General features: G+C 35.6%; 1 protein-coding gene and 1 pseudogene across 1 annotated transcript; both read right to left on the bottom strand.

The window, feature by feature from the left end:
* Window positions 1–317: 317 nt before the first annotated feature.
* On the bottom strand, window positions 318–2,797 carry LOC148914045 (galactose-3-O-sulfotransferase 3-like; annotated as a pseudogene).
* Window positions 2,798–7,004: 4,207 nt separating this feature from the next.
* LOC148914044 (uncharacterized) lies at window positions 7,005–8,141 on the bottom strand (the record flags this gene model as incomplete). Its single annotated transcript, XM_089026050.1, has 1 exon — window positions 7,005–8,141. A coding segment is annotated over one exon (1,137 nt), but the record flags the coding sequence as incomplete, so codon positions are not given.
* Window positions 8,142–17,758: the final 9,617 nt, after the last annotated feature.

Here is a 17,758-nt window from a genome sequence, read left to right as displayed (position 1 = left end):
TTATGTCTCCGGTTTTTGATTTTCACAGGAACATAATACGTCTTACGCTTCTGCTTCTGCTTCCGCTTCGGCTTCCGTCGCTAGTGAATACCAGGCTTTAGTGTTTTCGGTGTATTGCACCGGATATAATGAAAGCACTCTATTACACTTTGTTTCACAGGTTTTGGGAAACCACTCTCAATGGCTATTGAAGAAAACAAACATACATTGATCACCTACAACAAGACTAAATGATCACAAGACAGGAACTCTGATTTAGGTGAGTTTTCTGACAAAACCATGAATTACATGCGCAAAAATTGTGTTGAAGTGACCAGTCACCTGACGTGAATATATGCAAGATCAGTAGCTTTACTCCAATCGTTATCTTTGTGAAATTCATTTTTGAATTCTCCACGACTGTTAATCTCTTCCATTCTTTTCGAGAGTTTTTTCTTGTTCTCGGAATAGAAAGTCAATTCACTTTTTAGTAAATTCGCACAAAATGTTTGATTGCTCTTCCCAATATTTTTCTTTAGCCCATATCCTTTGACAAACTTTCTTTTGTATATTTCAGTTATTACGGGTTTCGAGTCGTTAACACAAAGCTTATAGACTTCTTCTTTCCTTTTGCGAAAGCGTGCGAGATCCTCGTAGAAGCAAGGCCCTTCTGCTGCAATTTTCTTCCAGAAGGTTTATTTATTAAAATGATCGTATAGCATAAAATCTGCTTTGTTCCAACTACGAATGTTCACTTTGAATGAAGGCGAAATCGGTTTCTTTTCCTTTTTCTGTCTTTCGTTGTGTTTACTAAAACCAATGTCGTCCCAATCCCAGCACATTAACCTTTTCAAGAGGAACGCAGACTCATCGAAATATTCCATGATCATGACAAGATCAAACTCATTTTCCAGGAAATTGATGTTGTCTAATACAGCTTTTTTGTCCTGTTAATAACGAAAGTCAAGTCCCAGGTCACATATTCAAACAAAAACTTAAAAAGGACATATCTCAACTAAAGATGTAATAACTCTTTCCAGTCAAAATATTAAATTATGTAATAATTAGCTTAGTAGTAGATAAGATCGAGAGAATGAGAGAAAGAGAGAGGGAGAGAGAGAGAGAGAGAGAGAGAGAGAGAGAGAGAGAGAGAGAGAGAGAGAGAGAGAGAGAGAGAGAGAGAGAGAGAGAGAGAGAGAATGTGTGTGGGTGAGAGTGAGAGGACTAGTATAGCTTAGGACCTAGGATTAAAACACGACCACATCAGCTACGCTGTATTTAACTTATCGTGTATAAATAATAATAATAATAATTATTATTATTATTATTATTGTTATTATTATAGCATGGGATTTCGTAGCAATCGTGATGTTGACTTATCTTTTAGTTTTGCAGATTTCATTGAGGTCGCGTTTCTTAAATATTTCTGCATAATTTTCATAGTGTCGTTTCCTTTGATTCCAACTACTTTCCATAGTTCAAAATAGTTAAATATCGATTCATAATGAGCAAACGGTTCACGTACTATCGTTATTATATATACTTCTATCCTTGGGGAATAAATGATGTAACGTTTGTTTGTTATACCTAGCGTGATTGCTAAGTATATGTGGCCTAGTCCATGAAATGGCAATGTAGTCAGTATTCAGCCTCTGAGGCCAATTAAACGTTGACTCGTACTTTGGTAAAGCAAATGTCAAGTTGTATTTGTTTCCGTATCTGTTTAGAATGTTTTTCACTGTGCTGCTGCCAGTTTTGTGCGTTTTGAGGAACATGACGGTGTTTTTACGAATACAAGTTGTAAGGGTATTCGCTTGTTGATCACTAGAAAATGAATGAACAAAATAATACTCAGTGATTAGCCTGAGTCCCTGTTTCTAAGACCCTGTCTCTATGGAGGCGAGTTGTCCCTGCTAAAAGAGACACGTCTTTTGTTTTCTACTATATCCCAACGAATGCGAACACAGAGGACTTGCCCCTCGGCCTGGACAACCCGCCTCCATATGTACAGGCCTAAAAATGGGATTTATTGCAGAAGCGCAGGGACTAGGATTCTAGCTCAATAACAAAAATGATTATGGGATTTGTTATGGGACGACCGCTCTCGGTATGAGCTTCGGGATCTTTATTTTACTCTCTGTATTGAACTGATTACATGAGCTCTATTTATGATAATTCTAAGTGTAATTCTATAATCAATGTGATAATATCGTTGAATCATGATTGTCTAAAAGAATAAATAAATTCCTGAGCGTGAAACGAGTAAAAGTCTTGGAATTAAACATAGCTTAAACTAAAAATAAAGACCATGGGATCGGGATAACAGGCCACGGGATCGGGATTACATGCCACGATATCGGGATCACAGATCATGGGATCGGGATCACAGGCCACGGAATCGGGATCGACAATACAGGTTCAAACGTTATATCGGGTTCAAACGCCGGTAAAATTGACAACAAATGTACTCGTGAATTATTTTTCATTTTATGTCAGGGATCAAATTATTTAAATTGTGGGATCAGGAATCAAATTTTTAGCCAATAATTTGGGATCAAGACTTGCTCCTGCGTACCATTTCACGGCCCTGAAGTTGAGTAGATTATACATACCAATAATTTTTAACGTGGTAATTTAAAAAAATTCTTAATACATACCTGTATTTCCAGCTTAGCATTGGACGAGGGTTGATATGCAATGCTACATGCCACAGTGTTATAGCCACGCATAACGTTGCTACTACTGCAAAGACACGATACAATTTCTTTGGACGTAGCAGCATCCAAACTACAACTCCAATGTATCCCGTCGACGACATGTTCTTTTAACTAATTCATAAACTGCAATAACAAAACAATATTAATAAGTGTTCTGCATAGCGGAAATTTTTTTTAAAGGTTGGCTATGGTGGCGTGGAGACTGGAACACCAAACGTTTCCAAGCAGAATGGTCACTCATTGCCCTAAGAAATATTTGATGAGTTTGTAAACACTATGATAATGTCGTGTATGACTTAATGGGATAAAGACTTGGGTTGAGGGGGTTTAAGTTCCATCCCTAATCTCAATCTTCAAAACATTTTCAAAAGAGTTTGCTGTGTTCTCGTCTGCTGTGGGGTGAAAATGATCAATGCCTTATACCATGCTGCCAAAAAGAAAAATAAGAAAACCACGAAGAAAGAGGTTCAGGAATGGTTAAAAGGGCAGGTGTTAGTCGGATCGATAGACGCTGTCTGGGAATTGGATTTGATAGACATGCAGTCCTCAAGAAATACAATAGCAATTACAGATACATGCTCACCTGTCAGTGATGTGTTGTCAAAGTATGCATGGGTGGTTCCCATCAAAGACAACAGAGGCCCGTAACTCTAGTCAAAGCCTTCAAACATTAGATATTAGATGAACCGGAGAATAAAACCCAAAACATTCATTCTGATCGTGGAAGTGAATTCACGAATCGTTTAATCCAGTCGTTTTTAATTAAAAGACAAGAACATTGGGTCTTATCATACCTATAACACAGACATCAAAGGATCCATCATTGAGTGCTTTATAATCCAAGTCTGAAACAGCGGAAGTACCGACTTCACATGGCAAGGAACTCTAAAATATTTATAGATGTGTTACCTGATATTATAGATACATAAAATAATTCCTATCATAGGAGTATTAAGAGAGCCCCAGCCTCGGCAATGAGAGCAATGAAAATGAAGTATAAAGAACTTTGTATGGAAATAAGTTGATGAGAAGACCACCCTATGATAAAGCGCGCATATCCAAGTCTAAGAAACTGTTTGAGAAAGGTTATCTACCCAACTGGAGCGAGGACATTTTTACTATTTCGAAGCTCTTCCCACGTAATCCGCCATTTTATAAGTTAAAAGAATTCGACGGGGATGTGTTAGAAGGAACTTATTTATGAACGAGAACTAAAACGAGTAAACACTCAAAGGAGATCAAGAAGTGAATAAGATAGAAGAGATTTTGAAAAAGCGTAAACGTGGCAAACAAAGGAAGTACTTTGTAAAATGGTTAGGATATCCAGACAAGTATAATAGCTGAGTCGTGAGTAGTAATATTGAATAAAGTTTATAAAATCAAATCTTTTGTGTAGTATATTCATTTGACTCCTAACGATCATGACAACAAGTCAGTTTTACATTGACTCTTCCAAGTAATAGTTCTATGGACCAACGAGCTGTTGGAAAAACTGTATTACAAGTTCAATCAGGGAGGGAGTCTCCATGCTGTCAAAGATTCTGCTAAAGCAAGAATACAACAAACAGCACAGACTACGATAAGATAACCTCCAAAGCAGGAAGTGGCAGCTCAAGACAGAAAAAGAGTTTAGAAAGAAAGACTTCACTTCACCATTAGCTAGCAAAGCGAAAACAGTTAAGATAGTTCTCGCGAACAAAGACATTTTCGAACATTTATATGGCATTTGTACACCCTTATTCCACTCCGTTTACGAAAAGTGAACTGGATTCATTCACGATACCACCCACAAGTGGCTATTGATAAGAGTCAGTGGATAGAACATCAACCAATATCCTGAATATCTTCCACGGCACCTATAGAATTTCAGATTACAGGATCTGAAAATTACTTGGATCTAGCAAAGACCATGCTGTTTATCAAAGTGAAAATCACCAAGGCAAATGGTTCGAATCTTACAACTGATGAAAAATTAAGTAGCACCTGTCAACGATTCATGTTCTTGCAAAGTCAAACAAGTGGATGTTTTTCTCAATGGTATTCAAGTCACCCAATCAAGAGGAACGTATAGCTATAAGAGTATGCTGAAAATGGTTTTGAATTATGAATTGTCTTAGTGCAGGTCTTTATTATAAAGACACAACAGGAGCGATGGATGAGACCGACTCAACATCAACTGGAGCAAATGCCGGACTCAAGACCCGCTATTCTTACACTGAAAACAGTTATAGCTCACTTTGATATTATTCTTATTGAAGATCCGGTGAAATCTGTGGTGCTTGGGAAAGTGTTTGTGTATGAGCTTCAGGAAGATGCTTCCGACGTTGGTTTGTACATTCTTGCTGTATGGAGGATCTTCAATAAGAATAAGAATAATATCAAAGTGAGCTACAGCTGCATGGAAAACATGAAAACCACCATTACCAAACACAACAAGAAAATCTTCAACACCGATACCGATCCCGCCACCACCTCTGAGAAAACATGCAACTGCAGTAAAAAAGATCAATGCCCTCTAAACAACAACTGCCTCTCCTCCAACATCATCTACAACGCTCATGTCACAACAAACGAGGACACTACTGGGAAAAACTACATTGGCCTGACAGAAGGAACATTCAAACTCAGCACAAACTATCTTTGCGAAATAGAAAATACGCTAACAGCACCGAACTTTCTAAACACATCTGGGACCTTAAAGATAACAACAAAGACTACAACATAGAATGGACAATCATCACTTCAGCCAGACCATACAGCAACATTTCTAAGAGGTGTGACCTGTATGGCGTTCCATTCATGCCAAAATTCATAGTTGACATTCGATATTGTAGTTTAAGTATTCTTGTTGGTTTGTACGATTGGACATTCAAGGTTAGATATTTTTTAAGGAGTTTTCACAATTCTACTTTGTAGTTAAGAGTATGTCGATATTGTAGCTGAAGTATTCTTGTTGGTTTGTACGATTGGACATTCAAGTTAAGAGTATTGAACATTCAACTTATGAATATCCAACCGCAATCCACTTTACATGTCGTCATCGCGGGCTCAAGGTACGAAGACTCCTCAAAAACATAGTAAGTTTAGCTAATTTTCTTATCCTTTTTTCATAAGAGAAAAGTGTTAAAAATTCCAAAAATATACTTAACTCGATTATTCATATATTTTTCCTTTGTTTCAATAATAATAATAATGTCTTTATTAAAGAAATGATAAAATACATATCATTAACATGATTATAATCATAAAACTAAAAACTGATTAAAAGATTACTAATTACTAAAGATTATTCTATTTACAAATGAGTTTTTAAAACGTTGAGAATTAACTCTAGGTCTAATAAAATATGATTTCCTTAAATTATATTTGGACGTTTGTATTTTAGGCGCTATGCTATGCAAAGGTCACTACTAACCGATTTCTTATATAACCTTGTGTCAAATTTATTTAAAAGATCCTGAATATTATAATGGCATGTTGTATAATTTCGTTTGTAACAGCGATCTAAAAAGTTTTGTACGGTGGTAAGCTCCGGAGGGGATGCTCCATAAACACTAAGACCATAAATTAGTTTTGATATAACAATTGTTGAAAATAAATGGTCAATTTCTTTTTGTATATATCCTTCCTTCCTAAGGGATCTTATAACAAATAAAGATTTGTTTATAGCTATAATGGTATCTTTTACATGAAGGTCAAATCTAAATAGGTCAAATTTCATATGTTGTAGTCACCCAAGCAGGAGATTCTGTGTAATCATGAACACCTATTTGCTACAGTCTATTCATGACATTATCAGTGGTTTAAACAGATTAACAGATGACTCGAATAATCAAATGGACTTCGAGTTGGTAGTTAGTAAATTTGATTATTTTCAGAGAATGTCAAGTTGAACAATACCATTGAATGTCCAAATGTGACATAAAAGTACAGTGTTTCAGATGCGAAAGCGATATGTTCAATACTATAAAATATATGAATAATCGAGTTAAGTATATTTTTGGAATTTTTAACACTTTTCTCTTATGAAAAAAGGATAAGAAAATTAGCTAAACTTACTATGTTTTTGTTATCGTAGATTGATAAGTTTTACACCGTAGTGAAAATAGAAAACTGACGTTTCGGACGTTAGTCCTTCGTCGGAGTCAATAGAAAGTAAGAGTGAGAGAGATGTTTATATAGTAGAGGATAGAGGAAAACAAACCAATAAGAAGAAAACAAGCCATAAAACAAAAAGAAAACAAAAGGATAGAAAGCAACAATGGGTGAGAAAAAAAGGAGGAAAAAGAAAAGAAAAAACAAAAAAACTTAAATGTAGGCGAAGCGTTCGTTCATCCCGTGGGGATTAACGGTGCCAAGTGAATGAATAACACGCATTTCTTTTGTTTTGCGATGATGGTTGCTGCCGTGGGTTAAACAAAGACCAAAAACAATAGCATTAAGCTCAGAGTGATTAGCAGAATTGAAGTGCCGAGCAACTGGTTTATTTAAATCTTTCTTTCGAATGTCGTAAAGGTGGTCTCTAAAACGATCACCTAATCGGCGGCCAGTTTCTCCAACATAGAGCATGTTGCAGCTTGAACATTGAATACAGTAGATGACGTTAGAAGAAGTACAATCAAAATGATCAGTAATATTAAAGGTGGATTTGGGACCTTTAATAGAAGTATATGAAGCAACAAAAGGGCAAGTGTAGCAACGTTTGCGAGAGCAGCGAAAAGTACCGGGTTCTTTATTAGAAGGAAGTACACCTTTAACTAAGAAAGAACGTAAATTGCGATCCCTTTTGAACGAAAAAAGAGGGCGTTCTTTGAAAATGTTAGACGTGGTTGGATCAGAATTGAGTAAATTGAAGTTACGATTAATAACAGGTTTGATAGAGTTGTTAATAGGATGGTAAGTGATGGTGAATGGAATGCGGTTAAGGTTAGAATTGCGTGATTTAGGGGTGAGAGCAGTGTTACGATCTATGGAAGAGGCTTTAAGCATAGCACGCTCGATGATGGTAATAGGGTAACCACGATTAAGAAAGAAGGAACGCATTTCTTGACATTTGTGAGAAAAATCAGTGTCGTCACTGCAAAGACGGCGCAAACGTAAGAATTGCGAAAAAGGAATAGAATTGAGAGTGTGTTTAGGGTGTGAGGAGGAATAAAGTAAATATGAATGAGAGTCTGTGGGTTTATAATGAATGGTGGTATTAAGATGATTAGCAGAAATACTCACAGAAATGTCAAGAAATGTGACAGAAGTTTCACTAATGTCCCAAGTGAATTCAAGAGCTGGGTGAAACGAATTGACATAGAGAATAAAAGAATCTAAGTCTTGTTTTGAACAAGAAGTAGCGCCAATACAATCATCAATGTAGCGACCAAAAAATTCAGGTTTAATGCCTGGGTAGAGATCAAAAATTTGTTGCTCGATGTAGCCAACAGGTGATCGTTTTAGGTGATCGTTTTAGAGACCACCTTTACGACATTCGAAAGAAAGATTTAAATAAACCAGTTGCTCGGCACTTCAATTCTGCTAATCACTCTGAGCTTAATGCTATTGTTTTTGGTCTTTGTTTAACCCACGGCAGCAACCATCATCGCAAAACAAAAGAAATGCGTGTTATTCATTCACTTGGCACCGTTAATCCCCACGGGATGAACGAACGCTTCGCCTACATTTAAGTTTTTTTGTTTTTTCTTTTCTTTTTCCTCCTTTTTTTCTCACCCATTGTTGCTTTCTATCCTTTTGTTTTCTTTTTGTTTTATGGCTTGTTTTCTTCTTATTGGTTTGTTTTCTCTATCCTCTACTATATAAACATCTCTCTCACTCTTACTTTCTATTGACTCCGACGAAGGACTAACGTCCGAAACGTCAGTTTTCTATTTTCACTACGGTGTAAAACTTATCAATCTACGATAACAAAAACATAGTAAGTTTAGCTAATTTTCTTATCCTTTTTTCATAAGAGAAAAGTGTTAAAAATTCCAAAAATATACTTAACTCGATTATTCATATATTTTATAGTATTGAACATATCGCTTTCGCATCTGAAACACTGTACTTTTATGTCACATTTGGACATTCAATGGTATTGTTCAACTTGACATTCTCTGAAAATAATCAAATTTACTAACTACCAACTCGAAGTCCATTTGATTATTCGAGTCATCTGTTAATCTGTTTAAACCACTGATAATGTCATGAATAGACTGTAGCAAATAGGTGTTCATGATTACACAGAATCTCCTGCTTGGGTGACTACAACATATGAAATTTGACCTATTTAGATTTGACCTTCATGTAAAAGATACCATTATAGCTATAAACAAATCTTTATTTGTTATAAGATCCCTTAGGAAGGAAGGATATATACAAAAAGAAATTGACCATTTATTTTCAACAATTGTTATATCAAAACTAATTTATGGTCTTAGTGTTTATGGAGCATCCCCTCCGGAGCTTACCACCGTACAAAACTTTTTAGATCGCTGTTACAAACGAAATTATACAACATGCCATTATAATATTCAGGATCTTTTAAATAAATTTGACACAAGGTTATATAAGAAATCGGTTAGTAGTGACCTTTGCATAGCATAGCGCCTAAAATACAAACGTCCAAATATAATTTAAGGAAATCATATTTTATTAGACCTAGAGTTAATTCTCAACGTTTTAAAAACTCATTTGTAAATAGAATAATCTTTAGTAATTAGTAATCTTTTAATCAGTTTTTAGTTTTATGATTATAATCATGTTAATGATATGTATTTTATCATTTCTTTAATAAAGACATTATTATTATTATTGAAACAAAGGAAAAATATATGAATAATCGAGTTAAGTATATTTTTGGAATTTTTAACACTTTTCTCTTATGAAAAAAGGATAAGAAAATTAGCTAAACTTACTATGTTTTTGAGGAGTCTTCGTACCTTGAGCCCGCGATGACGACATGTAAAGTGGATTGCGGTTGGATATTCATAAGTTGAATGTTCAATACTCTTAACTTGAATGTCCAATCGTACAAACCAACAAGAATACTTCAGCTACAATATCGACATACTCTTAACTACAAAGTAGAATTGTGAAAACTCCTTAAAAAATATCTAACCTTGAATGTCCAATCGTACAAACCAACAAGAATACTTAAACTACAATATCGAATGTCAACTATGAATTTTGGCATGAATGGAACGCCATAGACCTGTGCTTAACAGAAAAGCTACTTATCATCAAAGCAAACAGCGACACTCTTTTAAACAAGCGATCCGAATTGATCTCCAAATGCCGAAATGAAAACAAGTTCTATCTGATAAACAATAGAAATCCAGGCCTAGCTAATTAACTCCTTTCCGAACAATACTTCGTTTGTAAATAATCATTACACCTCTTGTATATAAATATCACAGTAATAGGAACATGTTTCATTAAAGTCTGTCTGATGAGTGCGTAAGCACGAAACTCGGAGTTACAGTGAACATGTCTCGTCTTTAATCCAATCTTTACTATATACGTATATAGATATATATAAAATTTAGCTTTACAATATTATTATTTAACCAAGGTTCAGGTAATAGCTGCTCGGTATAGCAAGCTTATCGAGCTGAGCAGCTGGTAAATGTTTTTAACACATTGATAAGGTCGCCTTAACTATAGCCAAACTCAGTTTCTGAGTTGGAGTATAGATAAGTTCAAGGATTTTTTTATTGTAATTAATTAACATGGCAATTGAAATGGAAATAGAAAAGTAGGGGAAAATATATATATATGAATGAATTTATGACTATACTGGATGATTGGATTGATTGTAATATAGACTACTCTTAATAACCAGCAACAATAGGTCATTGTTGATAGCTATCAAGTAGTATGCTTTTGATTATACGTTTAAATGAATGAAATGGTTTGGAGCTTTAGGGTTTTATCAATATTATTCCAACTTTGGGGCCCAATGTATTTGAAATTGAATTTGCCATAGTTTGTCCTAACAGCAGGAGTATAATAAGTCATTTTTGAAGCTAATCTAGTGTTATACTTATGGACTGAGGAGACACACTGAAAATATTTATCAAAAGCTTTTGGTAGAAGATTGTTTTTATATTGAAACATGAAAAATGCATTTGATGCGAATATCATATCCTTGAATTTTAATAGGTTTAGTTGAAGGAATAGTGGTTGTGAGTGACAGTCATATGGTGAGAAAGTGATCACACGCACAATTATTCTCTTTTGTAATGAGATAAATGGTTTCAGGTTAGTTTCATAAGCATTGCCCCACACTGAGATACCATAGGTAATCAAAGAATACATTAAGCCATAATACAGCTGTATCATTACTTCAGTTGTGGCAAAATGTCTCATTTTTGCCTATGGTTTTGGAGACTTTCTTACTTAGTTCCTGGATATGTTTTTTCCAGTTCAAGTTACGATCAAAAATGATACCTAAATATTTTATAGTTAATTCTTGTTTAATATTTTTATTGAAGATTTTCAATTGCAAATTTAATGGTATTTTCTTTTGTGGTGGGTGAAATAACACATAACTAGTTTTATCAATATTAAGAGATAACTTATTGGCTGATAACCAATTACCAATGTGTAGTAATTCTTGGTTGATTAACAGATTGCAAGACGTATACCACTGATACCCACAGGAAACCCATCGATCAGTCATAAAGGAAATCTAAATAATGGTCTGAAGATATAGATATATAGATAAGTTAGAGTGCTTAGGAACGAGGTTGTTCCGCGAGGTCGGAAATGAATTTTTTTCGAATTTAACTCCAAGAGTCTTTCGCCCAGAATAACCTCGTTCCCAAGCACTATAACTTATCTATATTTCTATATCTTCATGTATTTCATAAGTGCTACGCGGTTCACATATTCTTATAATTAATGGTCTAAGTACCTAAACGTGTGGTGTTAGCAATGGTGGATTCTACCGCTCTTTATGGACGTTTTACCAAAAACCCTTACAATTTTATCGCACTCGCACAAGCCAATGAGATGAACTTTATGGAAGCGTATCAGACGCTGTTTTCTGGAGCTGGAAGGCTGTTCGCAGATTCTGGAGTAGATATCGAGCGACAAGATAACAACAAAGGCTTTGCCATCCTCGTCTTTGAATTAACCCCAGATCTCTGCGGTTCCTCGTCACATTTGAACCAGAAACAGAAGGGGAACGTGTCTCTGGAGATTCAGCTTAGCACAGGCTTACCCAACGCCGTCAAAATTGAATCAACAATCGAGATTGACGCTTCACGTCATGTGACCTTTGACTACTCAGCATGCCGAATACCAAACAGATAAAAGACAGTTATTGAGGATGACCGTACGACTAGAACAGAATAAATTTGGAAGCGTGTTTGCAGAAAACCGCCTTCCAAGATCTACAGACTCATACCCATGCGGTTACATAGCAAATACAGACCCAAGTAGTGAACCAGGAAAACACTGGGTGGTGGTGAACAATGAGAATTTTTCGACAGTTATGGTCATCCACCCCAGTTTTATAGTAGTTACTTTGTAGACTTTCTCAACCAAAATAATAGTAAACACTGGAGTTTCAATAAGAAAGAACTCTAAAGTACATTGACTACAGTATGCGGAGAATATAGGGCACGGGGTGTGCGCATGTGAAGGAATAACACGGAAGTCAAGAGTGAATAATCAACAAGCAACCGTGAGCGAAAATAGTTGTGAGCGTACTTATTTTTATTTGACTGCCTTAAAACCCTTCAATGCAAATGAAATTAAAGGAGACATTTGTAAAAGATGCATCTTTTAGTGACTTCATTTAGACAATGACATTGTTGCTTTTGACAACAAATGGGGTCATTTAGCTTCATATCAAAAAATCCATAACGTTAGAAAGAAAATCACAATGTGATTCATACTCAATGAGGATAGTGTCTATATCCGTATCTATATTCTAGCTACTAAAAATATTGAATCCACTAAATTAAAGTTCCGATTTTGAAGGTATAAAGTTGACACGCTGGAAATAATAATAAAAGTCCATGAAAATATTCATCGCGTAATATTTAGAAAACGCTCTCATAATTTTTTTTCATATTGCAATATGTTGGGTGCCTTGATGAACACTCTCGACTGGTGAAAGTCGTTTTGAAAGTTTAGGTCTATTTTTCGAGAAAAAAAACCCGATTTCAATGATGTCATCATAACGTCAGAATGAAAAGGCCGCTTTAAACTGACTTATCATTTTTGAAACCTTTAATCCTTTCCACAGGGAGCCCGGCATTAGAATTTGTACATGAATAAAAATAATCAATAAGTGCTTTATTGGGTTTCCTTTGTTTAGAATTTGTTCATGAATTAAAACAATCAGTAAGTGCTTTATTGGGTTTCCTTTGTCGATATTTGAAACAAGACCCTGATACGCTTAATTTCCGGTAATCGTACTAACTTGATAGCAGATTAACGTAATGTAACTTGAGAGCAGCTTAATTCAATTTTAACGCCATTAGTGTAACGTACTTTCTAGTAAGTGGTAAGAATTTACTAGGGCGTGCGTTACACTGATACGTTCGGTTAATCTGCTATCAAGTTACTGGTTAGATATGACCATTTGAATATATAATTACTCCATACAAATCAGAGAGAATCAGAGGCCCAGGGCAAACGGCGGACTAACGGCGCACCGAATCAAAGAGCCTCCGTGGCGGCAAACGTCGAACCAATATTGATCTTAATGATGAAAAGGTAAATTAAAAACAAACAATTAAATAACAAAAGAAAGGGTTAGTTGAAAGTAAAGCGTTCGTTAATCCCGTTGGGAGTAAGAGTGCCCAATAGGTGAATAAGTCGCATTTCTTTGGTCTTGCGACAATCATTATTGCCTTTAATCAAAGAAAGACCGAAAACAATGAAGTCAGAAACAGTTAAGACTTTTTCAACTCTGGAAGATGGAGCATTTATTGTTGGTCACCCAAACTATGGAACTCACTACCTTGCAAACTAAGGGACCTTGACTCAATGAATAAGTTCAGAAAGGAACTAAAAACTTATTTATTTGCTTTTGCTTTTGCTTGAATTTTGGAATTATATGCGTACTTATACTTTTTATTATTATTATTTTCTTAATCAACCAAGAGTAGCTAGGTTTTAGCATTAAATGGGTAAAATAGGATATTTTATTTAAATATTATTTAAGTAGCGCATTTGAAAACGTATGTTGAATTTGCACTTTACAAATAAATTTATTATTATATTTTAATATTGATAATTTTGCCTTTCTTTATTTTGTTTTTGTGGTTATTGCAATACAACTTTGTAGCCACTATGCCATCGGAGTGAGAAAGTGAGTGAATGTTAACACTTGACGTCATCAATCACGTGGCTATATAAAAACTGTAATAACTCTACAAATATTTGAACAATGTCATTTAAACCCGGACATTGCCGGACTTTGGTTACACACGGGTGCCAATCATGTGACATATGACGTCACCAGTCACGTGATCACATGAAAAACTCTCATAACTTTACAAATATTTGACCTTTCCTTTTCTAATGATTGGATGCATCAATTAGTCCTACCGTTTCTCTGTATATGCCGTTTGGTCTGAAAAATAGCAGTAGCCACATGCAAGCTTTGCGTGCGTATTCTTATTTTTTGTCGTCGGCTTCACTACGTCATCGCCATTTTGATTGGTGGAATTCATCGCGTGCCAATCCACAGCTTTTCTGATCAAATTTCGACCACACATGCACATCGCTTCATTGTTCAGTAATTGTAATATATTAGATCAAACTAATAACTTGGCTGTACAATGTATATAATGATGGCACTAGTTACAATAAATACCACACAAAAACATCAGATCTCGTTATTCAAAGTATGTTTATAACAAATCATAGAAAGAGTAATTCATATCACTGCATGAAAGCTATTGTGGTATACAAGCTAGTGGTCACAATACATATCCAGGGGCGTATCCAGGGGGGCACAGGGTGCCCGTCACCCCCCTTTCAAAGCCAAAAATAATCTAACCGGCCGTTGATGCAGTGTGTGAAGATTTGTTTAGACTTAACTTAAGGAGGCCCTGGGTAGTTTTGGTCTGGCACACTTAGCCGCATTGAAACGGCTACAACTCCGTCTTAAATAACTCGATCTGCAAGCGCTTTTCACACAATGTCGGGAAAGGATTAAAGGTTTCAAAAATGATAAATTAGTTCAAAGCAGCCTTTTCATTATGACGTAATGATGACATCATAGAAATCGTTTACCGCTTATTTTCTCGAAAACTAGACCTAAACTTTCAAAGTGACTTGCACCAGTCGATAGTATTCATCAAGACACCCAACATATTGCAATATGAAAAAAAATAATGTATGAGAGCGTTTTCCAAATATTACGCGATGAATATTTTCATGGACTTTTATTATTATTTCCAGCGTGTCAACTTCATACCTTCAAAATCGGGACTTTAATTAAGTGGATTCAATATTTTTAGTAGCAAAAATGTAGATACGGATATAGACACGGTCCTTATTGAGTATGAATCAAATTGTGACTCAGTCTTTCTAACGTTATGGATTTTTTGATATGCAGCTAAATGACCCCATTTGTTGTCAAAGCGATAGCAAATATCGGTAAAAGCGGTATTCAAAAAATCGTCGAACGATTTTTTTCTAAATGAAGTCACTAAAAGATGCATCTTTTACAAATATTCTCCATTAATTCATATGTATTGAAGGGTTTTAAGGCAGTGAAATAAAAATAAGCATGCTCTCAACTATATTTTCGCTCACGGCTGCTTGTTGATTATTCACGCGGCCTACATGTAAAGCAGTATCTGAAGCATGTATATTATATATCTGTATTTAGTGGGCATTTATGTTATATATTTTTAGCTGTAATTGACTGATGTATTTTACCGTGGTTAAATAAAGATTCAGATTCAGATTCACGCATGACTTCCGTGTTATTCCTTGTCGTGTGCTGTTAGTTGTGAGCGTACTTATTAAGGGTGGTTGCGTAAATCCCCCCCCCCCCCCCCCCCCCCATGGTTCATCCCTAAGGGCTGTTATTAGATAAGTAGCCTTTGCAGGCGACCAATCAGAAAATAGTAAAAATCAAAAGATCAATAATGGAATACTGTTTTCTATTAAGTAAGACCTTTCTGACCAATAAGAATCTTGATCCTGAAAGGTGACAAAAAGTGTTCCAAATTCCAGATTTACTAAACTACACAGATAATCAAAAGATCGAATGGCCAAAGAATCATCAAAGAAATCAAAATAAGTACAAGGCTAGAAATTGAGATCACAGTGGCTGGCAATCGAATATGGCGCGTGTTGAAAGTGTACACTTATCAGTGTATCGCATTACATATGCACGTGTTCATACGTTATCTTTGTCAATCAACGCTTTAAAAAAATAGTTGGCAATTGCGAAAATTCAGTCGATTTACAAGCTCTTTCAATCACCAAAACTATGCCAATTACAAAAACTCTGTCAATCACCAAAAGTTGGTCAATTACAAAAACTGTCAATTCAACAAAATACTCGGTCAATCGCCAAAACTCTGTCAATTCAGCAACAAAAACTCGGCTAATAATAAGCTATTTTGTTACATTTTTAAGGAATTACTTTAGATGAATCATCAGTTATTAACATTAGAAAAAATTGCCCATGCATTTGGAAATTTGCTCTTTTCGGTCTTTTTCTTCTCTTTCCAAAGCAGAAGGTTGTTCTTAAAAGTAAAGTTATATAGCACAAGTACTGCTGCGTGACAAAACATCCTAAATGACCCGTAAGTCTTCTGTTCTTTTGCTAGCTAGTAGTTAGCGTGTTTTCGAGGCTACGAAACCTAAGAAACCATAAAGGCCTATTTACACGGCACGATTTGCCGCGCGCGACTTGACGTATACGGCAAATTTTGGTACCATTTACACGAGCACAACTTGTCGCACGCGGCACGAAAAAAACGCGAGCAATTTACTCGTCATTACAGCAAATGTTTCTTGTAAAATGCCACCGTACACAGTTGAGAAGTGCAGTAAATAATCATGTCTACCTTGTTATTTGATGGGATCATTCAGAATTTTTGCACTTCGTGTTTAATTACCGGTAAAGACATTTTCATGGAAATCCGCCATTTTGTTTTGGAATTAACTAGTTTCGAATTCAGTTCCAATCTCGGTCAAAATCGTCATATTTACGTCATTTTCCTACGGCATGTCGTAGGGTTTTAAGCCAAAGTTTAAAATGCTACGACAAGTCTTGAGGCCGCGTACGTCTGTCGTAGGACCATTTACACGACCCGATTTTGAGCTGATTTTGCCGTATACGTCAAGTCGCGCGCGGCAAATCGTGCCGTGTAAATAGGCCATGAGAGGCGAATGTATAGGCCAACAGATGGTATGAGCTTATAAAATCAGCAAAAATACGGTTCTAAATTTTAACAAATTCCTATCCACTGCTGTTTTTTTGACAATTTCTGTTTTATATCAAGGAGAGACGATTTTCTAGCTTGACCCCGGTTATTTCATGCATTTTCTCTTGTAAAATACATCCAATAGCGTACAATCAACTCAAAAAGTATTGTGGTTTTTTTTAATAGAATTCAATCTAAACCATATAATACAGTCCGTGAATAGTTGAATGAACTGAATCCACTTCTGTTTTTCGCCTAGATAGTCATTATTTTGAGAAAATTTGTATGGGCTCACACGAGGGGGCGTGAGCTTGAAATCGTAGCTGACCGAATGTTAACAGATTTTTTCTGATGTAGACTCTGTGAGCAGGTGCCTTAGTCAACGATTCACTAAAGTACTAGTTATAATTTCAATTATGATTAACGAAGCTACCATTTCTAAAATAACTAATAAATAATTTTTACTATCAAAATCGGTCTTAATCCCTAATGTTGATTCTGTTTGATTAAATTGAACCTATTCATTTAATGACGAAAAATTGATAGTATGGATAAAGGAGCACGCGCACCGCATTGGTTGATTCCTCTGTGTGGACACAACAAATGCCAGTCACTTAGACACCACTCGAATACAGGCTGGAAGGCGTACGTCATTAGATTCAA

This window comes from Actinia tenebrosa, unplaced genomic scaffold (assembly GCF_029948245.1).
Source record: "Actinia tenebrosa isolate PJP-AT-01 unplaced genomic scaffold, QUT_ActTen_1.0 PGA_scaffold0__85_contigs__length_37466705, whole genome shotgun sequence".
NCBI classification, from domain to species: domain Eukaryota; kingdom Metazoa; phylum Cnidaria; class Anthozoa; order Actiniaria; family Actiniidae; genus Actinia; species Actinia tenebrosa.
The sequence above is the reverse complement of the archived record's forward strand: the minus strand, read 5'-3'. Positions and strand labels throughout refer to the sequence as shown.